The sequence below is a fragment of the Phyllostomus discolor genome, chromosome 3 (assembly GCF_004126475.2).
Source record: "Phyllostomus discolor isolate MPI-MPIP mPhyDis1 chromosome 3, mPhyDis1.pri.v3, whole genome shotgun sequence".
Taxonomy (NCBI): domain Eukaryota; kingdom Metazoa; phylum Chordata; class Mammalia; order Chiroptera; family Phyllostomidae; genus Phyllostomus; species Phyllostomus discolor.
The window spans coordinates 104916479-104944447 of record NC_040905.2 but is presented as its reverse complement, the minus strand read 5'-3'; the positions used below and the strand labels follow the sequence as shown (position 1 = coordinate 104944447).

General features: G+C 39.4%; 2 protein-coding genes and 1 long non-coding RNA gene across 4 annotated transcripts in view; 1 reads left to right on the top strand and 2 right to left on the bottom strand.

Annotated features, from left to right (window-relative positions):
* The window catches only part of TXNDC11 (thioredoxin domain containing 11), a 62088-nt gene extending 44543 nt beyond the window's left edge, over nt 1-17545 (bottom strand). The window contains exons 1-4 of the mRNA XM_028519674.2: nt 17160-17545; nt 12755-12971; nt 9462-9559; nt 5564-5693 (exon numbers count right to left, since the gene is read on the bottom strand). Of these exons, the coding sequence (XP_028375475.1) occupies nt 5564-5693; nt 9462-9559; nt 12755-12971; nt 17160-17413 (699 nt within the window). The 5' untranslated portion in view covers nt 17414-17545. The remainder of the gene's footprint in view (nt 1-5563; nt 5694-9461; nt 9560-12754; nt 12972-17159) is intronic.
* Nucleotides 86-16045, top strand: LOC118499572. Its single transcript, XR_004902067.1, has 3 exons — nt 86-97; nt 9731-9734; nt 15855-16045. It is a non-coding gene; the product is annotated as an uncharacterized LOC118499572 (long non-coding RNA).
* Nucleotides 17546-22280: 4735 nt separating the features above from the next.
* The window catches only part of ZC3H7A (zinc finger CCCH-type containing 7A), a 33162-nt gene continuing 27473 nt past the window's right edge, over nt 22281-27969 (bottom strand). For both annotated transcript variants that reach the window (XM_028531712.2, XM_036020923.1), the window contains 4 exons: nt 27530-27638; nt 25870-26003; nt 24113-24276; nt 22281-23195 (listed from right to left, as the gene is read on the bottom strand). In XM_028531712.2, the coding sequence (XP_028387513.1) occupies nt 23006-23195; nt 24113-24276; nt 25870-26003; nt 27530-27638 (597 nt within the window). In that variant the 3' untranslated portion in view covers nt 22281-23005. The remainder of the gene's footprint in view (nt 23196-24112; nt 24277-25869; nt 26004-27529; nt 27639-27969) is intronic.

Below are 27969 nucleotides of genomic sequence, written 5' to 3'. Positions count from 1 at the left end.
AAAACTAGTGTCTTTGAAAGTGACATTACCATTACTCAATCCTATCTCCTTTCCAATCAACTTAATGTCCACCAAAATAAAAATGACACTCAGATATGTTTGCCTATGTTGTCCACAAGTAATAAAGGACATTTTCCTGTCTGTATCTTAAACAGGCAAGAACCACAAGGAACACTAATTCCACAACTGGAGTCAATGAAGAAAGTAAAAGTTCTTAACATGGTTTATAATGAGATGACTTAAAGCTCTTGATCTCCCCCTCTGTAGTATGCCCTGGCAAGTTCACTTCAGTTTTTAGCTATATTCCTTATGTATAAGGTAGCTATGACTTTAGTGCATATCTGGGAAGAAAATTCTAGGCCCTACCTACCCTACCTCCATATTGTGATTATCACACATGGAATACTCCCAGTTCTGCAGAATAAATGCTAATTACCCAATTAATAATAGCAAATGGTAAAAATTCTCTTCCTTTAACAGTAAGTCAACAGCCATAGCCCTATCCTTTATCACTATTTATTATTAGAACCATTGCTAAAAATGAAGGAAAAATGAGTCAAATTAACAAGCCAACACCTTCAAAAATTTTCTATCATGAAAGAGAAGGGTTCAAAAATGACATAAAATAGTTAAATATTCAATGTTTTAACCTCTAGCTACCTACTAAAGTTTCACTCAGAAAGCCTACTTAAACATTTCTTTGTGTACCAGGAAGAATTTGGGGAGCCAGACCTGGGCTACAGTCCAGTCTCCACTTAGGGTAAGACATCTCCACTCTCTGTACCTTATCTTCTTAACCTGTTCAAAGGGTCTACAATTTCCATCTATCTCATATGGCTTTTGGGAAGATGAGAAGCAAAAGCACTGAAAAAAGGAAGGCACTTAGCGAAGCACAGTTTATTCATTATCGGTTTGCTTGTAATGACTAAAGTACTTTGAATTTAGAGAGTCAGGTATTTATTTATACTATTCACCGTTTAATGTCTTTTCACAGTGTTCAATAAATTAAAAAAAAATTATTTTTCTTAAAATTGCATCTGAGTTCAGAGTCATATTTTGTAAACATAAAACGATGGTATATGATGAACAATCTGATTTCGGCAGGTCTGAAATATCTAAGTCAAAATATTTTCCATTGGTTACAAACTTCTACTCTTCTAATTCATTATCAAATAACATAAAAAGACTGTTGAAAGGATTCATTTGTAGGACTTACCCAAATTCAAACCAAGATACAATTAGAGGACTCCTCTCCATAATAGCAATATAAGCACATATAAGTAGAGTTCAGTATACATTTATTATTATAAAGCTTATGTCAATATAGAAAGTTGTTAATTTCAGATCAACACTTCCCAAATAATACAAACTGTATAATTTTATGATGTTCACGAATATATGGATTAGAGACAAATCAACTTAGAATTAATCAATTTTTTAAGATGTTATTTATTTATTTTTAGACAGAAGGGAAGGGAGAAAGAAAGAGAGGAAGAAAAATATCACTGTGTGGTTGCCTCTCATGCACCCCGCACTGGGGACCTGGCCAGCAAACCAGGTTTGTGCCCTGACTGGGAATCTAACCGGTGACCCTTTGGTTCACAGGCTGGCACTCAATCCACTGAGCCACACCAGCCAGGGCTCAATATATTTTTTAAATGAGGGGGAAATTATCAAATGCACTACTACGAGACATGACAAACACACATCTAGAGACATAAGCAAAAAAAAACAATGCTATTCTAACAAACCTCAGAAGTGCCACAAAAATATTAAATAATTATTTCAGCCTAATCCTGATATACCTAAATTTAACATATTTGATAATGAAATCCATATTTATAAAAAATGTAAATTAGGAGATAAGACTCTTGGTCAATACAAGAATCTTTCTCAGAAAGATTTCTTTAAATCAGCAAGGTCTTTAACATACCTAGGATGCATGCTTTTCTGGACGCGGGGGTGGTAGTTACGGATGAATGATTTAAAAGGTTGAATATCAGGGACAGCTCTATTGATGACAATATAACTCACTCATCTCCCACAAATAACACTCCAGAATTCTCTAGTCAAGGCACTCCTTAATTTTCTCTTCTCTCTGTCACTCTTACAAGCAGATAAAGCTGCAACAATTAGACTGTGGCATTGTGTGCTACATGAAAAGAAGATGTGCATGTATTAACAACTAAGAGGTATCATCTTAAGGCCTTATTTGGTGAAACAATAATTTAGAACAGCGGTTCTCAAATGGGGCTATTTTGCACCCCTTCCCCCAAGGGACATTTGATAATGCCAGGATATTTTTGGTTGTCAAAACTAAGAGTGGGGGGGGGGGGCGGGTATTGCTAATAGCAGGTAAAGGCCAAGGATGCTGCTAAACATCTTGCAAAGCACGGGACAGCCTCCCACCACACACACACACACACACACACACATTATCTGACTCCAAATGTTAATAATGCTGAGATTGAGAAATCTTAATTCAGAAGAATGTCCAAAAGCATATAGTGCTCTAGAATGGGACCTCCTTTAACTTTCCTATTTATTGAACTGTCAAATTATGACAGTGTTTCATTTTTGACCTGGAATATTATCCTTATATTCTCTTACACAGTGTGTGTAATACAACGGATATCACTTCTTTCTAGGCCATATTTGGTATGTTCCATGAGATACATGGTCACAAGTGTCATCGTGGGCTTGACTATCGAGTTCTGTCACAATTAATCAATATTGTCTCTTGTCAACCAGATGATTTCATCTAAGTGAGAAGCAGCCCAGCGAAAGAGAAAACTCATGACAAAAGCCATGTACAGTTTAGGAGAGGAAGTTCCTTTAAAGGCCAACAGAAGCTGTACAGGAGTCCCATCTTAGTAGCACTCTCTTGGTTCTATTTAAAGGCATTCTAAATCGCTGCTGTACTTCATTCTAATTAAGCGAGCTGGGCTGCCAAAAAAACCTGGAGTAACGTCTCTAGCACATCAGTGAGTCTGATGTGAACTCATTGTTAAACTAGGAACATAATCTCTAAAAGCACTGCTGAAAAGCAGGTTAAAAGAATGGAGAATGGAGACACTAAATAAAGGTTAAGAACTCATCCTTGCTGCCCAGTTATAAACATGCATCTGTCCCTCCTGCACATACAACTAGAGAGAACACTTTGAACATCTTAGAGGCAAGAAATTAAAAAAATTAGAAAAATCTATAATACAGATGTTCAAAGGCACTGTCACAAAAATACTTTTGAACCGAAAACTGATGAACCTTCTATCTCTTTTCAACCTCTTCAAACTTCACCAAGGGCAAAATAGTCAGGAGGGATTATCTGAGCCAACTCCCTTATTTTAGAGTAGGAAAATCTGTGTAAAACTCAGAAATCAGAAACTTGCTAAATCTTAGGCCTCTAGAATCCTAGCTGAGCCCTCCTTATCACATGACCTCTGCTAAGAACTGGCTCAGATCTCTCTGGATATAAATTTCTGACAGAGCTGGAAATAATCATAAAGCTGCCCTCAGTGCTCTTACTAAGGTCAATGATCTCAATTTCTTTCTTAATTTTTTTTATCATACTCACCAGAGAACAATTTTTCATTGCTTTTAGAGAGAGGGGGAGGGAGAGAAATACCATACACATGTGGATAGAGGATCAAACCCACAACTTAGGTATGTGCCCTGACTGGGAATCAAACCCACAACCTTTCAGTTATGGGACAACACTCCAACCAACTGAGCCACACCATCCAAGGCAATGATCTCAATTTCTTCTACATTTTTTTTTTGGAAAGGTAAACACATGTTGTATTATATCTGTTGATGTACCACAGCTACTCTCCCAATATTCTCTTTACTTTTCTGAAGAGATTTAAAACTTAAAGAAAAAACAAAGGATAACAATCAAAACTGGGCACAGTATTTTACAAAACTCTCAACAGCGCACAACTGAAGAAAGACTACTTAGCCCTTACAGGTCGTATTTACCCTCCTAATTATAAAACAAAGAAAGGGCTTTTTTTTTAAATATAAGTAGGGAATACTGTCAGGTATTATGCACATTTTAAGTTCTCTCAATAGAGATAAATATACAAGATTTTTTTTCATTTATTGGAACTTCATCCTAGGCATTTTCATCCTTTCTCGTTTAGTGTGTGTTACAGATAAGGAAATGGAGGCTTAAGGGGGATAAGTAACTAGTCTCAGGACACACAGCTAATAAGTGATAAGAGTTCAGGTCTATTCTGAATCCTGATTCTCCACCATTTTGCTATACTACTTCTAGTGACTCTGCCTGCCATCTACTGCAAATCTCCGTGAAAACCCACTTATCAGACAATTACTGCATCTAAGAGTTAAAAGAAGTCTCAAGAACACCCTGTTTCAGGCCCCTGATGCCTGGCAGGTGAGTAACCTATCCCAAGTCACAGACCTAGAGACTAGGTACAGGTGCCCCGCCTCCCAGTATAGCTTCTGCCCACCAGCCTAACAAGGCAAACCAGGAGACAAGCATGTGAGGGGAACAGAAATCCATCCTTTATCCACGTTAAGAATAAAGAAGCATTTACTGTAATACACACATCTGAGAACTACAAGCAGAAGAAAAAGGTATCAATACTGCTACTTGGGAAATATGCCGATAGTTAATAAATAGTATTTCTAACATGAATGGAAAAGCTGTACATGATATTCTAGTGAAAAAATCCAAATCCAATCTACATAAAATCTACATAGCTCAAAAATTCAACCCATCACTATTACTAAATTCTAAATTAGTGAGGTTTGGATTCATATGGTTTTTATCTCTATCAGATAGTTATGGTCTTGATTTTGTTGTATCTAAGTATCATTTTTACTTGCTGCTAGTTACCTGGTAGTGTGGTAGATTCAGCACTTCCACTTGTTGTACCCAAGTATATGATTTTATACTTGGTCCAATAAAGTTCTTGTGAAACTCTTTTTTATATTTTATTGAGATTATTTTAAGCTTTATACTGGCCTGTCAATAATAAGCTGTTCTGCATACACACTGAACTTCCTATAAAAATAATTTACCAGGGGTTGAAGCTGTCAATGGGAAAGCAGTAGAGAAGTCATGTTAGGAAACTTACTGATAAGACCTTAAAATAGTTAGGCACTTTAAATATAAAAGAATGTATTTCCGGTTGTGTTTTGTTTTTAAAGGCTAACCTGAAAAAGTAGGTATCTCATCAGTCAGATGAGATACATGGGTTAAGTAAAGCATCAAATAAAATTTTTAGAAATTTGCAGCTGAATATAATTGTAAGTTAATTGTTACATACTCTAAGTTAATTGTGAGACAAATTATAAATTGTTGAAAACTTCCAGATAAAAAATAAACAAGGTTTTACAAGCATTCTATTTTCTCCAAACCCACTTGACCAAACCATCCCTATAATGAAGTATCTCAAAAAGCATTTAATTGGGCTTATCTATAATGCAATCTTTTACCTGCTGCAAATCAGGAGGTATAAACAACTTTTCTAATACAAATAACCCAATAAAATCCAGTGAAGCCTTCGGAATGGGAGGAGATATGAAAGACAGGTACCTCGTAGTTTGAGAGAAAATCTAGTAATTCTGATTGAGATGGGATGTACAGAAGTGGTTTCATCACCCGGCGGACAAACTTCTCAATGTAAACAGCACTCATGGGGCCTTTGTATTCGATTGGTCCAAAACTAGTACCAAAAAAATAAAAATTAAAATAATACACCATGCATTAAACCTGTAATGTACAACTGAAATCACCAACAACACAAAATGAAAATGTCCTGCTTTAGATCCTGACTGGTTCCTAGGTTAAGTGGCATTCTTTGTCTCAGGAGGTGACTGAAGGGCCAATTAAGAAGCATTTATATGAAGAAAGGCACAAGCAGCCATTACAAACAATCTCTAAAAAATGAATTAATTCCCATGTTTCCTTAAAAAACAAAATAGAAAGGCAACCTTGGAAACTGACTGAGTGGTAAAGGACTCCAGAATCTGAACTACACAACTCAAAGTAGAGGGGCAGACTTTCCTTTGAGTAGTTGGCCCTTGGCCTACTGAAAAGTAGATATTAAACTTTCCTATAGGCATTTACACAAAGGATCACTAAATGAACTTTAAAGCTTTATTGCAACAACAAAAAATTATGTGAAGATACAAGTCAGGGACTTGTATAAATGATTTTCCTTATTTTTCATTCCAATTGTGCTGGGGGATACACAGGAATTTAATTTAGTATTGCTAACCAATACCAGTAACATTCAGTTATCCTCCTAATAAGCTAATCAGAATCCTCACATGGCTTTCTTCAATTTTGTACAATACCAACAGACACTGCTCAAGTATAATTGAATGGTATATATGTGAAAGGGGTAGGGAATATGGTGAAATTCAGCAACTCCATAACCATTCTTCTCTCTAAACAGAAACTGACATTAAACTTACTGTTAATAGCAAGAACAGACAGAGCACAGTAAAGAATTATATAAATGCTATGATCATAATACTATGATACATGGTTACAGAAATTAACACATATACAATATGATAACAATTCTTCAGTGTGCAATGCAGAATATGATGGAAAGAAATACTAGCATGAAAAAAATAAAAATAGCATTCCACATACATAACTGGAAGACAGAATTAACAATTCTATAATTCAAGACTTACTACAACAAATTTGTTAACTAATTTTAACAACTAGTTTAAAAATCACCTCCCTCAACCACCAACAATTTTTAAAGGAAGAAATAAAAAAAATCATCTGGTAACTTCTTTTATTCAGCAAAGGGAGCCAACAAATCTGGAGATCTCATCTACTCAAGCGAAGAGGCTCTGCTGAGTTTTCCTGGCATGATGTTACAAGGGTCGCCGTGACTTGTAATGAGAAGAACCCAGAGTGCAGGATGGGGAGCATGTTTTAGCAACACACTATAGCCATCACCATAGGACAAACTGACCTAGGGCTGCTGAGGTCCTAGGTCACTTTATACAGAGTGTTTTGAGAAACTACTCTCTGCTTCAGAACCTTTTATAAATTATCTTTGTAACTGGTATTAGTACAAGACAAAAAAGTGAAACCTGCTTTCACAAAACAGAAAAGCCTATTAATCTCTTTAAGCAGCTACAACTAGGTAAGTCATTATACACACAACAGAAACAACACACAAAACAGCTACAGTCTGCCCAGTGATGAGACTCAAGGATCACATTTGTAAACACACTGACCAAAAGGATCTCAAGACAACCAAATACAAGAGTTTAGTTGAAGGGATACAGTCATTCATATGTGGTATACGTAAAATAGAAGGTTTGAAGAGTCTTTTTTTTCTAACTTTTAAATCCTCACCGGAGGATATGTTTATTGATTTTAAAGAGGAAGGGAGAGAGAAAGAAAGGGGAGAGACAGCAAAACATCGATGTGGGAGAGAATCATCAATGAGTTCCCTCCCATAGATGCCCCAACTAGGGATCGAACATGCAACCTACTTATGTGCCCTGAATGGGAATCAAATCCTCAACCTTCTGATGTGCAAAGGGACAACTCTCTAACCCAGCCACCCAGGCAGGATGAATATTCTTAAACAGATTATGAAAAGGTAAAAGGCCACCTTTTGAGTATTTCTGTACCTTGGCACTTTCTTCTGTTTTTGACACACTGGGAATGGCGTATGTTGAAATGAGTATTAATAGGCCTGGACTGACTTAAACAGGTAAAATTTTAACAGGTAAGGATGAGGGGCAAGCACTTGAAGGTGAGTACCAAACTCAAATTCCTGATCTATAAAGTGAGATCTTTAGATCTTTCTAAAGTCTCTTTCATGTCTTTTTTTAAGACTTTATTTATTCGTTTTTAGAGAGGGAAGAGAGAGAGAAAGAGAGAGAGAAACATCAATGTGTGGTTGCTGGGGGCTATGGCCTGCAACCCAGGCATGTACCCTGACTGGGAATCGAACCTGCGACACTTTGGTTCGCAGCCCGAGCTCAATCCACTGAGCTATGCCAGCCAGGGCTTTCATGTCCTTTCAATATTTCTATAAATCTAAGAAAACAAACAGTGTAAGAAAATACTGCAAATCACATACCCCAAAATAACATTTTGTACTTGATTCAAGGAAATCCTACTGATTTTAATGTCACATCAGGTTAAGTCTACTTCTGGCAGCTGTCTCGGACATACAGTTGCAAGTCCTATACTCCTCACTAGGCATGTGTGTCCAATTTCCTATTACCAAATATTTTCTATTTCCAAGAAAAGAAATGCAAGATCATCACCCCATTAACAAGAGTACAGACTTTTAGAACCTTCAAGCATAGCACTTTATACTTACCTTAGGAAAAAAAAGTAATCATGAGAAAGTTACTCTGAGAAAGTATTCATGTATCTAGAAATCTTGAGGGTGGAGATGGGGTAGGGAAGGATGTTTTGCCCAAATACTATTTAATAGCTCCTGAGAAGCAACACTGTATGTCACACAACATTTGTATGTTAGAGACATGGAAGTGGGATGGAATGTGACAGGTAATCCACAAATGATAATTTGTTGATGTTTGTTATAAATCCCCATTGATTAGGCCCAAGAAATTTAGAGGGAGAGAAAAAAATAAAATCTAAAAAGTAAAACTCTTACTAATCACATCTTCTTGACCCATTTTACTTTCATGAACAGACTTCAGGCCAACTACACTGAACAAAGTCCAGAATCCCATCTCATGTCTCCAAAATCCTTCAAGTCAAATTTTAAACAGTACTTAACACCTATAACAAGGTCTGGGAAGTACTCCAAAATCAAACACCAATGTTTCTGCAGCAAAATGAATAAACTGACACCTTAAATGGGATGAAGACTATAGGCAGCCTCTTGTTACTTCAGACCAGATGAATGTATTTGGGGACAAAATTTATGAAGTCTTTCAGGTTTTCAGAGCTTTTTGGATTTTAGAATTATCAGTACAGGATTGTGGATTTGTGGTAATATTCTTCCCAATTGAAAAGACGGGATAATACCCTCTTGATTATGCTCTCCCATGCTATCTTGCCAGACAAAGGATAAGGCCTTTTGTGTATTTTTATACCATAAAATACTTTTAGAATATCTGAAATGTACAGCCACACAATGGAGTAACTGGTACTATTAAAAGCAATGCTGTAGAATATATAATAACATGAAAAAATATTCACAAAAATCAGAAAAAACAGTTTAGGAAAGAGTATTACTACATACCATGTTTTTATTTTTTTTTTAAAGGGAGATGGGGTGGATATACATTGACAAGAGAATACAAATCAAAACACAGTGGTAATGTACAGCTGATAAAATTATCCAGATCCTTTTTTTATTTTTACTTATATGTATTTTATCAATCTATCTAAAGTTTTTAAATAGGAAAAAACAAAATCACTTCAAAATTGAAAAACTTAGTTGGAATTAGAAACACTACTTAAAATTTCTTACCTCCGATGATACAGATATATTACAGGAAAATAAAAGAAATGCTTCTGTTTTCTACATTTTCCCTGGTTCCACCAACAGTTAATTGCCACAAACAACACCTGCAGAGTCAAAAAAGGTTTCAAATGACTATGAATAACAACTGAAAAACAACAAAGACTTAAAAGATAAAATTGTAGATATGGAACTACTCCTCTCTGAAACAGAAAGTATAAAAAAATTGTTTCAAGAGTTCAAAAAAGGCCATCATTGACTGTTATGATAAAAAAAAGAAAGGTTCTTATTTGTAGTGTCAAGCTAGGACTGAGTATTTCGGAGTCTGGCCCAAGAGGAAAATGATTTCCTATGAAGTCTAAAGGGAACAAGCACCAAAGAACTTTTTGTAAACATGATTAACCTAAAACTTAGTATAAGGATATGTATTTGATAGTTATACCGAGCATCTGAGAATGAAAACATGCTACCTACCAATAAAACATCACAAATTTTGAAGGACCATTTTTAATGGCTACATTAAAAACTAATAATAATAATAGATGATTAAAGCTATCTTCTAAAACAATATTAAAGAGCAAAAAATATATATTAAGTACCTATTTTTAGGTGGATACTGAAGTATTTAAGAAGTGTCCCTATGCCTGCAACTTACTTTGAAATGTACCACAAATTAGATGAATTAATAGTTAGAATTAATAGTTAATTAGATGAATTAATAGTTTGGCAGTATTGAAATTTTGGGCTTGAACTGTCGTGAGGGTTTTTTCATTGTTGTTATGCTTGCTTTTGTTGTGGGGGGCTCTCCTATGCTCTGGATGTAGGATGACATATAGTGTTTAGCAGTATTCCTGGTCTTTACCACCCACTAGATGCCACTAACTTTCCCCTCTCAAGTACCAAAAACATACCTCTGGACATTGCCAAAGGTTCCCTGAGGGGTAAAACTGCACTGGCTGAAAACCACTGATTAGAGGGATAATTAAGATGACTAAATATATAATAAAACGTTAACAGTAGAATTTAAGTGGCAAGAATATGGAAAATTCCTTCACCTCTGCTATATGTTTTAAATTTTTTATAATTAATATTGAAAAAATATGAAGACTACAAAAAGGCACTCTTAGATTCCTTATCCTTGCTAGATGGCAATATTGCTCAAACTTAGCGGAAACTCTTTACAGCTCCTTTTAGAATCTATTTATGAGAAAGAAAAGCAAATGCAACTTTACATAAGGTTGATACCTCATTTTTACTCAGAAACAGGGCACAATCTACCATGGTAACTCATTTTACTAAGCAATGTGGCTCAAAAGATCTTTGCCTGTTTCTAAAAATAAACCTGCTCCTTTACCCTACTGAGAACACAAAACAATAAGCTCCCAATTTAGGAGCTGGGAAACTTTTTGGAAAAAAAAAAAAAGGCAGTCCCATTCAGTTGTTTATGGCACTCTGACGTCAACCACTTGCGTGATCTTTAACAGACTGTTATGCCCTCTAAGCCTCAGGTCCCGCCTCAGAAGAACAGGGACACCAACATCAGCCTACAGAGCTGTTGTGCAGAACAGCACGGGACCAGGCACTCCCAAATACTATTCCTGTGTAATCACTCTGAAGGGCACACTGCTTAAGCTGGCAGTAAGATAAGATAGTAAGTGACTGACACCCTAATATATAATATTCTCCACTTGTTCTCTACATTCAGAAAACTTGGGGAATGACTGGTAAAGTGGTGATTTCCTTTATGGAACATGCTGCTTGCCTCCCATTGCTCCATTAGAGTTCCCATTTCTTCCCTGGAAGTATCTGCCAGCTTAATTACTATTTGCCATTTAAATTTCAGGCTGGAGGACAGTAAAGGAAAGACGGGAATAGATCAAATCCATGGGCCCATAGCTGGAACACAAAATTACCTGTCCCCCCCCACCCCCCACAGCAAGAATCAGTGTTATAGGGAATGAAGAGTTATATTTAAGTAGTACTTGGTACCACATTCAGGGATATGTAATGGTTAAGTTTTACTGGGCTGAGCAGGAAGTCTAGTCACCATTTATAACATTCTTTCTAAGAAAAACCAACTGAGAGTTCCAAATGAACTTCAGGAACTCAGCTGTCTGCTTAAGTAACCTCCGATCAGCGGGTCCCAGCAGCAGCCGCTAAGAAGTCTGTACATGCTTTATTGCTTCTTGCAATGACTGAGGAAGATGGGGGACTACAGGGCTTGTGGTGGGTAGTGGGCAGGGGCTATGGTAGATACTCTGCAATGCTCAAAACTGCTGTACACAGGGAAGAGTCATCCCACAGTAGTTGGGGAAAACCTGTTTGTTGGAGCCCAGAACCTAACTCTGTTTTATATGTGAACCCAAAATATGGTTTTGGTGTTCACTGAATTTCTCAGGAAGGCAACTTCTGTGTCAACTGAGGGAAGAAAGTACTTTGTTTGGTTCAGACCTTTACCAAGAGCTGTTTATTCTTTAGAAAAATCAAATCACCAAGAGCAATGCCCCCATGGTATCTGAGTCCAATGCGTTACACCTGTATCAATCTCTATTTATAACCACCCCATCCATGGTAGCTCTACATAAAGGTGCAAGGACTTATTTTACCGAAGCATTTACAAACTCAAACATATGATTTGATTATACATTACTTTGCTCCCCCCACCACCTTTAAGTTATAATTAGTGCATTAGATTAACTACTTTGAAATTTTATGTGTAGGAAGGTTTTCTTATCTATGAATTCCTTTTCAGGGCATAAAAAGGAATAAAGATAAAAGACATGTTTTATAAGAACAATTGGATCCACTGGGTTGAAAACCACTGCAATACAGATGACTCATTTGCCTATACAGCCCTCTTACCTAGCACTTAGGATGCACTCGTTCATTATTTGTTAAATATAGTTCTGATCCAAATACGGGAATTAAAAGGTCAGCAAGCTACACTGTAGTCATGATGCATAAACTTCTCCTAAATAAAATACCTAACTAGCAAATATCAAATAGATATTCAACTAAGATTTTCAGTCCCCCACCTACTTCAGCATAAAAACCAAAGAGCGTGGCACTCTGGAATGAGCACTGGCCTATATCATGAGATGCAGAATCTGCTCCTGCTGCTAACCGGAATCATCACAGTCAGAAATCTTTTGCTCCTTTATAGAAGGCTTTAGAATTTACAAAGTGCTCGAGGCCTTCAACTTGGCAAAATCAGCCAGCTGGGTAAGATGTCTCTATGTGGACAACCTGCTCTACAACAGGACTGACAGTCATTTGATTCTTAGGCCAAATGTCAGCATTACCTGGTCTGAAAGCTGACTCGCTGCTTGCTCAATTTCTGCCCTGGCAGCGATGGACTGTCCACACCATGGGGCATAGAAGAACAGCAGCACCACCTCCGAATCCCGACGAACATGTTCTGCGTAGTCCAGCTGACCCTGGAAGAGGTCAAGAACCGGAGACCTCGAGGAGAAAAAGCTGACAGGTGGCTTTGCTGGTATTATCACATCTTTTGCTCGACTAAAAAAAGAGCAAACACAAACAAGATCACTGAGTTTATTTTCTTCCAACAACAGCTTCATGGGGAAGAATGAAGCTTGGGTCTTCTTTTAAAATAAGAAAATGGAGTCCCTAAAACACTGTCCTGGAGTAAAAAAGTCATATTCTGTATTAAGGCAATATGTAGCTTAGAGAATGAAAGACATAAAAAATATGCTAGAAATTATTCTATAATACTGTGTCCCCAGGTGTAGAATGGGACAGCAAGGGAGAACAGAGGAGAAGAATGTCTCTGAATAATCCATATTCTTGCCTCCACACCCAACATTCACCTTGATCTCTCCGCAGTCTTGTTCTCCACAGGAGCCACTGATTTCCAGGGCTTCAGAGCCACCAGTAAGCTTGCTCAGAATTAAGGGGAGGGAGCACATGTGGCTTCTGCTAAGATTTCTATAGGAAATGCTTACATCTCAACTCAACCTTAAGAAAACATAAAGCATATTAGCTGGAGTTGGCCTGTACTTATCCAGGGCATTCAGGCAAAAGTAATAATTAAATAATAATACAGATTTTTCCAGATACGTATCATAATTCGAAGTTTAATACAGAATAACAAAACAACAGACCATTTAACTAGAACACAAGTACTCTTCTTGAGTACTTGAGAAGACAAAGTTCAGAAGGAAAAAAAAAGAAGAATGAACAAGTGGTCAGAAGTCACAGAACTGCGACAACTTTCCCATTAAGACAAAAAAGGTCTCCCTGGCTAAGTAGCTAAGTTGGTTAGAGCATCGTCTGGATATGCCAAGGTTGCAAGTTAGATACCTGGTCAGGGCACATATAAGAATCAACCAATGAATGTATAAATAAGAGGAACAAATCAATATTTCTCTCTCTCTCCACCCCTTCCTCTCTCACTAAAAACAGTAAAAAAAAAAAAAAAAAAAAAGACAAAAAGATCTTTTCTGAGGTTGCTTCCCAGCAAGTTAAAGGGGCCTAAAACCCCTTGAGTTATCCACATAACTCCACTAAAAAGGCATAAAATCATTATAGCAGTTTAGCTAAGAAACTAGTAAAATAAAAATGAAACCCTAAAAACTGAAGGTACAAATGAAAAACAAATAACCAGGAGTAAGACTTAAACCCAACCATATCAACAATTACATAAATATAAAAACACAGTACCATCCAATTATGAGAAAAATATTGCCACATCGGATAATGACGCAAGACCCAATCATATGCTATAAAAGAGACACATTTTAAACATAAAGAGATAGAATGAAAGCATTAAGGATAGGAAAAGACAAACCATCTAAATAATAAGCATAAGAAGCTGGAGTAACTCATTAAGTGAAAGGATAAATAAATTGGGGTATACTCTTACAATTAAATGTTACTTGGCAATAAAAAAAAAGAACTGATACATACTATAACTGGATGAGACAAGTCCTATTCCAATTGCATGTTAAGTGTTAATAACACAATTTGAGAAAAAAAATGTGACAGCCAAACAAATGGTAATTATCAACTTAGTATCACTGTTTTACATGTTCACAGCAGTCCCTAAAGTCAACACACCAGATAAAATATGTGGCCCATCAAAAACCAATTATTATCAGGGAAGAGAGACATATGCCTCTGCTCCATCAGAAACATTCACAAGTTTCCATTTAACTCTGAAATTTGCTAAACATTTTTGAGAATCTATACCTAGATCAAAGATTTCCTGCAGCTTTTTTTTCTTTTGAGAGAGAGAAAGAAGCATCGATTTGTTGTTCCGCTTATTTGCATTCATTGGTTGATTTCTTGTTATGTGCCCTTACCAGGGATTGAAACCACAACCTTAACATATCCGGATGACACTCTAATTAACTGATTACCCGGCCAAGGCCTCCTGCAGCTTTCAAGTCTAAGTCTCAGGTACAAAAAATTCAACAGTTGTTTGCATATATTCATATAAATAGATACACACACACATTTTTTTTCCTCCAAATCAGGGTAAAAGGAAAGGATGAAGTCAGGGTAACAGAGAAGGATGAAGTCATGGAGATTCAACGCATAGAAAGGCAAGCAGGATAGGGATTAAATGTCCAGAAATGTGTAATTATTAGTTGTTTCAACCTAAAATCAACCTTTCTCACGCTGTCTGGTTTGAATTCAGCTAAACAACAGACCCTCAAGAGGGTTCTCCATAATTTCAGGACTGGAGCTATTAAAAATTAAATTTTTTAAAAAAACCTACTCTTCATTAAGTCTCTGTCCTCATTAAGGCAAAGATCTTAAAAGTAAAATAGGAAAAGGGGGCCAGAAATGTTTGAGTCTGTTGTACAGCAAGAAAATAGTATCATGACACCATTCAATCAAATAGGATTAAAAAAAATAAGTCTCAGTCTATCAGAAAACTCAAATTTGCCAGTGGCACAAAAAGGAGCTGGACAGGCAAGCTGTGGTTCTCCCTCCTAGCTGAAGCAGACAGGGATCTTATTCTGCATGCTCTAGTAACTGGATTTACATACACTCTTCCTTCTTCCTGAACTTTGAAAGGACTTTCATGTCTAATAGGTCATTATTTTTATACACAGACAAGCTAATGTCAGTAAGCTCCCGCAATCCTTATAGGGTAAACACCTCTTCTGTTAATTTGGACCCAGATGCCACCTTGCAATTATTCTATCTTGCAAAATATTTTGTACTTTTTCCTTGATGAAGGAACATGATAAAAAGAGCAAGGTTAAGAGCCTAGTACCTGACAATAAAAGATTCAAATTCACTTAAAGGTGGGTGTGATTTGGGTCAAGTTTTGTAACATGACCAAAGCTCAAGTCCTTTATCTGTAAATTGGAAGGATAAGAGTAATCCAGACTTTATTGGGAATTGAAATTTAAATGATCCACACACTAGGCTCTCAGATTCTGCATCAAATGAATAAATTCACTCTTGTAAGCTGTAGTTGGCAAACTGGCAATTTTGTTCCCCAGGGGACATCTGGCTATGTCTGGAGACATTTTAGGTTGTCACATCTGTACAAGCCAGGGATAATAAACATCCTACGATGAACAGGACAGTGCCCCACAACAAAGAATTATCTGGCCTAGAATATCAGCTATGCCAAGGCTGAAAAACAATGCTGGTAGTATAGCTAATGGCACATGGCAAATGCTCAATGACAGTTATTATAATTTGTCTTCTTTTCACTAAAATCCCCAATCCTTTCACACCTGTTTGACAATAAGGGCCACATATTCCACTTAACATGTTCAGTAACAATGTTGCAATTGAAATCTTCCTCTTGGTCAGTGGCAACACAGACATAAACTGGAGTACCAGGAGATACACTGTGGATTTGGTGAGCCAAAAATACTCCTGAAGTTTAAAGCAAATTTTCTGTCTGTGTACTTTCTCAAAGAGACCCTTTAACTTTCATTTTCCCTGCTCATTATGCATCAGTCTACTCGGGCCTTTCCTAGTTCCAGGAAAGCACCATTCTTGTCCAGCCTCAGAACCTTTGCACTTCTTGTTCCCTCTGCCTTGGACACTCTTCCCCCATATCTTCCCAATGCTAGCCCCTCCTCCTTCTCGTGTAAACTTCCTGTGTGGCTTACTTAGGAAAGCCTTCCTGCCCCACCCTCACTTCTTCATTCCCAGTACAGCACTTACAGAAGCCTTTTAAAATTAAGTTTATTTGTTTACTGCCTGTCCCCTGAAGTGGAGAGTAGAAATTTTTATCTTTATCGCTCACCTAGACGAGTGCTCCCCATAGCGGGTGAGGCTAAATAATCGTTAGATCAATGACTGCATGAATTCTCCGTGGGGTCTGGGACTCGAATGGTTGCTATTACTACATTCGAACCATAAGGGAAGCAAAATGGGTGGTGAGGGTCCTATGGCTTGGGCAGAAGTGACAGGTGCACACCCAAGAAACCTCAACTGAGCAGCTCTGGATGTGGCCCACCGTCGGCACTCAACAGGTTGAAGGGGCGCCGAGCAGTATCTGAACACCTCGCCACCTGGATAACTAGCCGGCCAGGGAGAGGGGAAAGTGGCCGGCAAAGCCCTAGCCTTGAAGAGAGTCCAGTCCCTCGTTCCCAGCAAAGCAAGGTCCGACTTCACCCCGCGGAGACCGCTACAACTCCCGACCTAGTCACCCGCCGCCGGCTGGGCCGAGGGGGTGCCGGGTCAGTGATTCGGTGGTGAGGGCCGCCTCACCTGCAGGTAAACTTCAGAGCTAGGAGCAGCGCGCAGCCCAGCGCCACGGCCCCACAGAGCAGCTCGGGTCTCCGGCGCGCCATGAGGGAGGCGCCGCGCAGTCCACGACGGAGCCGGTCGACCGAGGACGCTCCAGCCGGGGCCGCGCTGAGGGAGCCCAGACCCGCGGGGACGCCGCCACCTCCACGCTCCTCCTCGGCGTCGTCGCTGCTGCCGCTGCTGCCGCCGCCGGCGCGGCCTCCGCATTCCGACATTACATGCTCCCCGTCGCCAGCTTTATACCGCCGCCGCCGAGGGCCCGAGGGCCCGGCCCGGCCCGGCCCGTCGCTCCCCAATCCTGCAACTCGTAGCGCCCGCTAACCGTGAACCTCCACGTCAGCCCAGCCGCCACCGCGGCTCCCGCCCCCGCCCAGGCGGTTCCGCCCTGCGGCCACGGAGTCTGCGCAGACGCTGGCACAGCGCAGAAGCCCCGCCCCCTGGGGCCACGCCCTCTCGTCCTTGGAGTCCACGCGGATTCTTCCCCCTCCGAGTCCTAGGCTTCTGGATCCCTGTCTTTAGCCCACGGGCCTCGCCGACACCAGCCCCTATGCAGCACCGAGGGTCTGGCCACGCCTACTTTGAGATCCGACCAGCCCCCGCTGAATTTTAAGAGCTGTGGTGATGACAGAACACGTGCTCACTAGTCCCACTACAGCCCCTGGTGGGCGCGTGTTTATGATTCCCACTGAATGGTAGAAAACACGTACAGAGGCGAGAACTGTCCAAGACCCCAGAAGTGCGGCGGGAACGACCATTTGCCCTAAAATGGGGTAATAGTAACTCTCTCGCAGAGTTGTTTTGAGAATTAAATGAGGTATTTTATGGAAAGTGCCTGTCAATCTACCCCTGTATTTGGCTGTTTATTTTCTATATCTGATCTCTTTTTGTTCCTTCTTTTTTTTTTTTGTAGTAAATGGGCAGAGGTTTCTGTAAGGATTACAATATATATAATACAATTTAATTAAGAGTTATACCAAACTCCATTAAGATATAGAAACTGCTCCAATATAGCTCTGTTCCCCCCTGCCTTTTTCTGTGCTACTCTTATTTTTTAAATCTGTATATTACAAACCTAATAATACAGTGATATGTTGTTTTATGTAATCTTGTTTAAAGCTAAGAAAATATATATTTGTAGTTTTTAATTTATATTAATCTTATTTACCATTTTTTAGTTCTTTTGATTATGTAGATTTGAGTTACATGGTATATTACTAATGAAAACAAATACAGTCAAAAGTCAGTAGTTCCTGTCCACAGTATGTTGCTGTTATAATCCACACTACACTTCTATAAAACACCTGTTCTTTGCACAGGCCTTGATAAGGTTCAAAGTACTTTTGCTGCCTGTGGGTTATCTCATAAGACCCACAGTACCTTGTAGCAATATAGGGTGGCATTTTGTAGGCCAGGAAACCACCCTGGTTTAACAAAAGTATGGTTCCTTTCCTCTTCTAGACATCTGGCTGCTGCTCTGGCAGCAGAATGTTCTGAAACAATGATAAATTCATTTCAGGATATAGCAGGCTGTTAGGGTCAGGTTATACTGCTCTTCAAGGCTAGATCAATCCTAACTTGCCCACATCAACCAAAATATGAGCTATTGTGGCCACTTTTTATACCCTGAACAAGTTGGTGGTGTTAGAGTAGGGAACAAGGAGATTATATATATATATATATATATATATATATATATATATATACACACATATTTAAAAACTTTTGATGACTGTTTGCATGAAGTCCTCGACATTTATTTCCACTTAGTCCTAGAGTTCCCGGGACCTACATCAATTGGGAAACTGAAGAACACATTCCCCTGGCAGTTAGTACCGGTTTCAAACACTATTTGTACATATAACCCATATATTAATCCTTTCTTAGAACCAGAGGGAAATAAAATTTTAAAAAAATATTTATTTTTAGACACAGGAGAAGGAAAGGAGAAACAGAGGGAGAGACAGGCTTGTGCCCTGACTGGGAATCGAACCAGTGATCTTTTGGTTGCCAGGCCCGTGCTTAATCCACTGAGCTACAACAGCCAGGGCCAGAATATTTTTTTATGCTTCTAATCATTTACTTAACAAATGTAATGAATCTAACAAAGTACAGGTTGGCAGATAATGCAGAGGGAAGCCCACTCCCTAAGCCTGGGTATTCTGGACAATGGTATTCACCAATGTCTTTTGGAGACTTTGTATCAAGACCCCAGAATCAGCTTTCCAGAAATTGGCATTTACCGCTTGCAACAAATACAAGCAGCCAACTAGAGTGTTTGAAACCTGCGCTGCCAGGGGAGTGAATTCTTCAGTTTCCCAACTGATGCAGGTCACTGGAACTAAGTGGAAACAAATATCAAGGACTCTATGCAAACACTTGTCAAAGTAGAGCACCTAGGGAAGGTTGAGGGTGATGGAGAAAGGTAAGCTCCTCCGGCACCAGCCTGCTTGGGAGGACTGAGCAGAGGAAGGAGTCCCTGAGAACAAGGACCCACCTGCAACCTCTCTCATGTGTCTCTCTGGGGTGGCTTATTGCAGCCAACAAAATTTGCACAAATACTTATATTCACAAGAGTCAAAAACAGGGAAACAACACAAATATCTATCAACAGAGGAATGGACAAACAAAATGTGGTATATCAGTAAAATGAAGTATTATTCGGCAATTAAGAGGAATGAAGTACTCGTACGTGCTACAATGTGGATAAACCTTGAAAATATTATGCTCAGTGAAAGCTAGTCACAAAAGGCCACTTAGTGTATGGTTTCATTTATATGAAATGTCAAGAACAGACAGATCTATAGAGACAGAAAGCAGATCAGTGATGGCCTATGGTTTGAAAAGCCGGGCAAATGGGTAGATTGGTGTGTGTGTGTGTGTGTGTGTGTGTGTGTGTAAGGAATGAAAATGTTCTAAAACTCATTGTGGTAATTGTAGCACAACATTTGGAATATACTAAAAACCACTGGATTGTACTTCAAAATGATAAAGTTTTTGTTATGTGAACTGTATCTCAATTACCACAGGTTGAAAAAAATTCATCCTGTGGAAATAAACATGTCCAAGTAGACATGCCAATGATTACTGTTTCCCCTGCTATTACTATTAGGTTTTATAGTAATACTATAGGCTCTGTCATACTTCCCCCTCTACCCCCTATCACATCACTATCTCCTCCTCCAAAGTTACCCATTCAGTTCTAGGGGGGCTGTGACGTCACCTGGAATTATTAACATTTTCTAATGCTGAGACCAAGGCAGTGGTGGCAGGGGTGGTTCTTAGCTGCAAACCAGAACAAGACACTTGTTCATTTAGGTGGAATGGAATTTACTGAAAGGATGGTTGAGAGCACAGAGAATTAGTTGCAGGAAGGTTGGAAACCAAGGTACAGAAAATGCAGGGGAGTGTGAAAAATACAAATTCTCATACCATCCACTCACAGGGTCTCCAACTACGTTTCAAGCCTAGATTCCCAGGGTTAAGACAACCAACTTTTAAACTGTAAACTTAAACAGCACCAGGGACAACTTTTTAACATTTACTAGTCTCCCTGGAAAAAGAGTACAAAAGTAGTCTAGGAGAAAATACAGAGAAGAAAAAAACGTAATGAAGACCATCAGACTAGGAAGACCTGTAGAATAGGTTAACATTGCTAACCTATTCTACAGAAAATGTCACTCTTAACAGATTTGGCAAATAAGATGCATTCCCAATGAACCTGCCAAATACAGCTTGTCCCCCTGCCTTCCCACCTGAGGAGAAACCAGTCTTTCCTACAGTCTTCAAGGAGTCACGGGGACTTACTTGCTTATCACTCTGCAGCTCCTGGTTCTAAATGTTCTACTTCTCTACCTCACTACTTGCAGCTGTGCCCTGCTCTCTGCCCTGGCTGGACTTAAAGCAGAACCAAGACCCTTTTCTGTTTCCCCCAAACCCTAAATCATTCAACGTCATCATGAAAAAGTGACTTTGCCTGAGGGTTTGGAGGGTTGATACATCACTGCCTGGCAGATCACTGTCTTCAAAGTCTGTCAGCCATTCATTCTCCCTAAACTGTGCTGCCAACAACACTCTGAAGTGCCAAAGTCCTCGAGGAGCTGCTCCCCAAACCCTGACAAGGACTCTTCTCCCTAGCTCGCTGGGTTCCAGCCTCTGAAGCTGGTCAGTCTGAGAGAGGACAGCATACCCTTTCTTTGTCTCTGTCAGCCCATGCCTCCTTCAGTGGTCTTTCAACAGAAACTGCATCTACTGAAGGTAGTGTGCTACAGACACTTGTCTCTGAGGGATCCTATGGCCCACATCTTAGCTGACCATGTCTCCTTGCTAATCATTCATCTGAACAAAACACACAATATCACCTAGAAGAGTTGTTGTCAGTTAACCTAAGTCTCTTGCCCAGGCGGTGTCGTTGCGCACTCCAAAAGTTCACAGGTTTGATACCTGTCAGGGCACATACCTAGGTGGCCCGTTTGGTTCCCAGTCGGGGTGTGTATGGAAGGCACACATCGATCATTCTAATGCTCCATTCCTTTATTTTTATTGTTCCATTAGTTGTCCCAATTTTCCTGTTGCGCTTCCCTGCCCTGCTCCCAATCAATCCCCTCCCTATTGTCCATGTCCATGGGTCATTTATAATTGTTCTTTAACTAGGTCCTTCCTCTTCTTTCCTCCTTTATCTCCCTACCCCTCCTTTCTGGTCCCTGTCAGTCTGTTCCTTATTTCCATGCCTCTGATTCTATATTGCTTATTTGTCTGTTTTGTTCATTAGGTTCCACTTACAGGTGAGATCATATGGTATTTGTCTTTTGGCACCTTTCTAATATCAAAGTATATATATACCCTCAAGTGAGGGGGGAAAAAAGACTTAGCAACTAAAATCTAGGGAGTGGGACAGAAGTGAAAATTGCTTCCTTGTCCCTTAATTTTGCATTCTGTTACTAATTGCTTATGTAAAGTGTTATTTAAAAAGTCAAACCTTCCTAAAAAAAACAAAAAAAAACCAAAAAACAGTCAAACCTTGTGACTTTAGTACCCAGTTTCAACAACTCATATGGGGAAGGATGGCACCAGAAAGTGAAAGACATCTACATATAAAATCTTTATTACAGGCAATATTGGTCCATACACTACACAATACCAACAATACAAGTTTACTCTTTCAAAATCATCATTAAAACAGCAAAAGACCAAGAAATAAAATTTGAGTCAACTGATTATTTTTCAAAATATTCTTAATGCACATTATCCTCAGTTCCCTTATTATAGTGAAACATTCAAATACAAAAAAATACCCCATTTAACGTATACTAGTGTTAAATGGTTATTTGGCTTAAAATCTGAGTTAAGAAAATCCTTTTTAGCAACCTACATACAGATAAGTAGCAAACTTTATTATATTAAACAAATTCATTCTGCTTAAAATGTGAAAAGAATTTCATTCATCATGTATTCTGATCCTAGTACAAGTGTTTTATCTCTCACCATCATGGTTTTATCTGAAGGACCATCTCGACGAGTTGTCCTAGACATAAACTTATCCTCTTCCCCAACACACTTCATCCCAAAGTCTGTTCAACAGATGGCAACCGGACAGCAGTCACTTTGCCATTTGATGCCAATGGAGCCGTGAGAGCATGGCCAGATCTGTTAAACAGCCATTTTCCTACCTACTGTGGGTTGCTGCTCAGGAGGGAGGATAGACGCCAATACAAGCAGAAAATCTGCAGCTCTTCTGCTACGTTCCTTAGAACACTTTCAATTTTTCTGGTCAATGCTCTGATTAGGTAACATACATAAAAGCCAGCATATTAGTTTAAATCTTTAAACAAAAAACTATATTTTCCAAAGTCATTATCATTGGGGGCAATTAAGTGATCTTTTCTTGCTTTGTTGAGCTTCATCTTTAGGGCATCTCTTCTTTCTTCCCATTCACGAAGTTCAGCATTTCCATGTGCAAATTTACAGTTGCTTCCTTCTGTGCAGGTACCATTCATATACCTGTTGGGATAAGTCAGCTTTATAAGCATCCACAAGTTGTTTATGAAAATCTTAAAATGTATACTTCACTAGCTTTATGATTTGCATAAAGCTGGGTACTTTACAGCCTTGACATGCACAATGGAGAAATTAGTACTTGAGGCCATTTAAATGTATTTAGTGAAACATACTGTTTTATTGCTACAATTCAAACATTTTCTTAAGACAAATGTCTTTAGATAAATTGATTAAAATTATCTTTTCCTGATTTTGTCATCTGGTAAAAAAAAATGAACTTCTCATTAAAAAAAATGAAAATACTGTTTAATGGGGGGGGGGCCGATGGTGGCATGACTATAACCCCTCCTTACATAGTGTTGAGAAATCAGAAATCAGACATTAAGTAAAAGCTGCCTTCGACAGTTTTAAGAATCACATGGATCTAAATTTGGAAATTAAACACCAACAGCATTTTAACAAAATAAGGAGCAACTCAAAATTATCTCATTTGCTACTGAACAATTTTCTAAGTAAACACAGCAGTGATACATTCTCCTTTGGCCTGAGTAAGTTTTAGATTTACACTTGAAATATTCAAAGGCAGTTTCAAAACTGATGAACATTTACAAGAAAGGTTGTGGTGAAGGTTAGAAAATCATGGCTGGGAACTTTAAAACTGTCTGGACAAACTCAAATAAACATACTTCTCCATTCGGTTATCTTAAGACATTCAAACTGGTATCAGCAGACTAGTATATGTTTTCATGTCACCACAGAACAGTGAGGAAATTCTCAAAGAGCAACTAGAGCTCAAATCTAAGCCTCCAATATTGGAAGACTTATCACCCAGATAAGTCAAATGTGAGCATCACATGACCATCAAAGTCATGTGAGACCAGCAGCAGTTTTCCTGTGGGAAATTTAAGAAACCTACGTACCTATCGCAAATACTAAAATATCCTGTTGGAAAGCGGTGCTGCCAGCAGTACTGGTCATCTTCAGTGTGGAAAACCTTCTCTTTGTGCTTCTCTGAGGAGATGTGGTCTTGCCACTGCTTCTCACTGTTACAGTTCTTCCCACACATCCAGCAGTGAAAGTCCACCTAAAAAGCACAAGACATGCGTCCCATTAGCAGGTGTCATCTGTGTGTCCCTCAAACAGGGCACCAGGAAGACTAGAAACCACCCAACATAAGACCCAGACTCTCTATTCTTGAGAGGAACATAAAACTCAAAATAAGAAACAGGACCAGGGAAAGGATGCTAAAACTGGGAATCATGCCACTGCAAAGGAAGCAGAGCGCAGGGGCAATGGATCCAGCCAGGTATCTGGGAAGCCTCCAGCGTGAAGGCAATAGGAGCTGGTGTACAAACAAGGATGTCTGTCAGGAGGACAAGGGCCAGGTTCAAACAAGGATTCCAAGAAGGAGTAAAACCTCCCATTCAGTGCACATGAATGGAAGCCCTACTAGGGGCCAGGATTTGTGCCATGTGGGGAAGATGCTGCCCCTGCGACACAGACCTACAGAGAAGTCTCTCTGCTATGATGGGAGGTAAGGGCTACCAAAGGTGCAAGCTTTAAGTGGCTGAGTATTTCCCAAATGCACTGTGTAAGGATCACGGCAACACTAGGTAAGAACAGGCTCTGGAGACTTCCCATGAGATTCTGATTCAACACGTCTGGAATACAGATAAGAATCTGTCTTTCTAAACACCCCAGGTAGATCTCATGACCCAACAAGTGCGAATGGCCCTGCTCTGGAAAGCCAAGGAGGACTTAAGAAAAAGTGGCACAGGAATCAGAGCTGAGCCTTGGCAGAGAGGGCAGATTCACAGGGTGCAACACAAGTAGAGGCACGGGGCAAAGCCAGGCCATAGTCATGGCCTAGATCTCACTGAATCAATATGGAGAAGGGCCAAAAATGAAAACAAAACAAGTAGCAAAATAACACGCACATCTATGTCAACTTAAAAAACATGCCAGGCAGAACTACAGGTTAGGAATAACTAAGGTAAAGATATGTACACATGACCTGGAAAAATACACACCTAATCTGGGTCCTCTGGGAAGGGGGACAAATGGGGTTCCAACTTTATCTGTAACATTTATTTACTTTACAGAAGCAAATACAAGAAACTGTTAACATCACTTCACTTGGGATCATGGGCTCAAAATATTCATTATATTATCCACCTTAGTTTTCTGAAAATTTTAAAAAGCCACAGCAATAAAAGACCACAGGTGACTTAACGTCTCTACAGAACCCTGGTGGTGGAGACCAGACTGCAGGCGGGAAGGAGGGAATGAGAGGCTCGGAGGGAAAGGGGCTACACTGCTGGAGCACCTTTTGTGGCTTAGCACTGGGGTGAGTATACAGACTCACACTTCGTTTCTCCATCACAACCGCCCCACTAGTGGGTGGGCAATCTGCCCAGATTAGTAAGGAAGGAACCAGGACTTAAGACCTGAAATCCTCTGGCTCCATGGTCAGAAAAAGGATCAAGAAAAGGATTCTAGAACGAAGAGACTTAAGCTAAGACAGCAGCAAGGCCACTGGAGAGAAAAGATGAAGATACTGGAAAAGGACAGGGAATATGTGACAGAGCCAGGTTTTGGAGAAAGTGGAGGGAAAAAAAGAAAGGTTCCTTCTACAGCTCAGAAGCAAAGGAGAGGGGAGACAACCAACGGTACTTACAGTAACTTCAGCGTAATCTGTCGGCATATGAATTTGTTTTCCATTGTCCTTGTTGGACTGACTGGCTACATCATCACTTTTTTCATTTTTTTGACTCTTTAGCCAGAGTTCATAAAACTGCTCCATATCTTGTACTAAAGCAAAATTAATCACTTTCAGTAGTCAAGATTTAAATACACCATTTAAATAAACACAAGATCATGCATACTTTTTGTATCAGTCAGTATACATTTTCAAAGGAAAAGCAAGAGGCTGAATGAAGACTGATTATATTAGACAGGGAGAGACAGTCCATGTACAAGCAGTAGGTGAACTATCCTAGGCAAGAATCAAATTCAGGACTGTTAGACTACAAACATTAGTTTTCCAGATTAATGAACTCCTCCCTGCATGTACAAGACACTTTGGGGTGGGGAGGTAAAATGAAGAAACCGTTCTAAGGCTACGGGTAAAAATAAGGAAAGGCTTTGCACAGCTTTACAGGGCCCACATTCAACACTTGTCATCACCGCCATGACCACACACGCTACTTACACAGCTTGGGGGAGCCTGGAGCTGACATGCTCCTCACTGCTTACTGAGAAAGAGAACATACTACTGTTGGGACCAAGATTCTGACCCTAATGTGAATCCATCAGTCAAGCCACAGTCTGAAAGCACTGACATGCTAGGGTGCAGTTCACAGTAGTACAACCATGAGCAGGTCCTGGGCAGTGGCTGCAAGCTGCTTCCTATGTCAGAGCAGGTGTACTCCGCATGACCAGGTGTCTCTCACCCTGAGCACTGTTGGCACTCTGGGTGGGTAATTCTTTGCTGTTGGGGGCTTTCCTGCGTGCACTGTAGGATGTTTAACAATATCCCTGGACACCACTCACTAGATGCCAGTAGCTTATTCCCAAAAGTCATGACAATAAAAATGTCTCCATGATGTCAATGTCCCCAGAGGAGAGGGGTGTGTGTGGCCAAATTTATCCCCAGTGGCTGTTATGTCCCTACTTCAAGCAAGACAGTGAGGAGGAGTCCCATCTACATAAGTCACTGAATTCTGACATGGTTGAAACAAAGCAGATGACATGCTTAAATCTGATTGGTTCCTGTAATCAGAGACTACAGATCTTAAGCTGTTCATGACTTTCCTTCAGTTAAGATTAAAGAACAATGATCCTTGTAATAAAAAATTTTCTGGTCAAGTGAAAAGCTATCTGAGGCGCCGCCTTTCAAAGACTCCCAAAACAAACTAACTAGAAGTTTGACCAACATAAACTTTCTCTCTTTGGGCCTTTGTATCTAGGCCTGTTCTAACAGTAAGGCCTCCTTGAAGAAACCTTCATTTCTAATCTGATTAATTCAGGGGGTGACTATTCAAACAGGAGCAGATGATCTGATCTAAGTAGTCACAGAAGGACTCAACTTCCCCAGACAATTCTTTACTCAGGAACACACCTGCAACAGCAAAGGATGCAAACCTAGATATCTGTGTCCAATGTGACATAGACACAGACCAGACATCAGATTCTGCTCCACTGATAACAGGACAACTGCTTCAGATGCAAACTGCTTTTTGTGTTCACAGCAAATTGGCATTTTTTCAGAGAGGAAGAAACTTTCAAGCAAGCTAAATTTCATGGGTGTCAAGGCCACAGTTAAAATATCAACTTACTCCCGTTCTCCTTCATGTATGTCCATACTTCTCGTTCCTCAGGACTATGAGCAAAAGAGCAGTTTCCAACATACTGACATTTTTTCCCAGAAGCAATATGATTGCATAGCTGTATAAAAAAAATACGAATATAGGGCAGAGCACACTTAGTAAAACTGCCTAATTTTTACATTTAAGCAAAATAAGCATTATTATCCATGCTAATGCTGAGTAATATAATCTTAAAATAAGATTGACTTGATTCTATTCAAACTGTAAGCCCAAAATACATGAGATGATATTAATATTTAGCTTTCTATATTGAAAATTTTCAAGAGAAAGAATGCAACTAGAATATGAATGTCTACATACTCACTTATTCACACTATCTGCTTTTAACACAGCAGACTATTTTTATTCCCAAATGAAGATCTCTGGCCTCTCAGTCTGACAGCTACGAC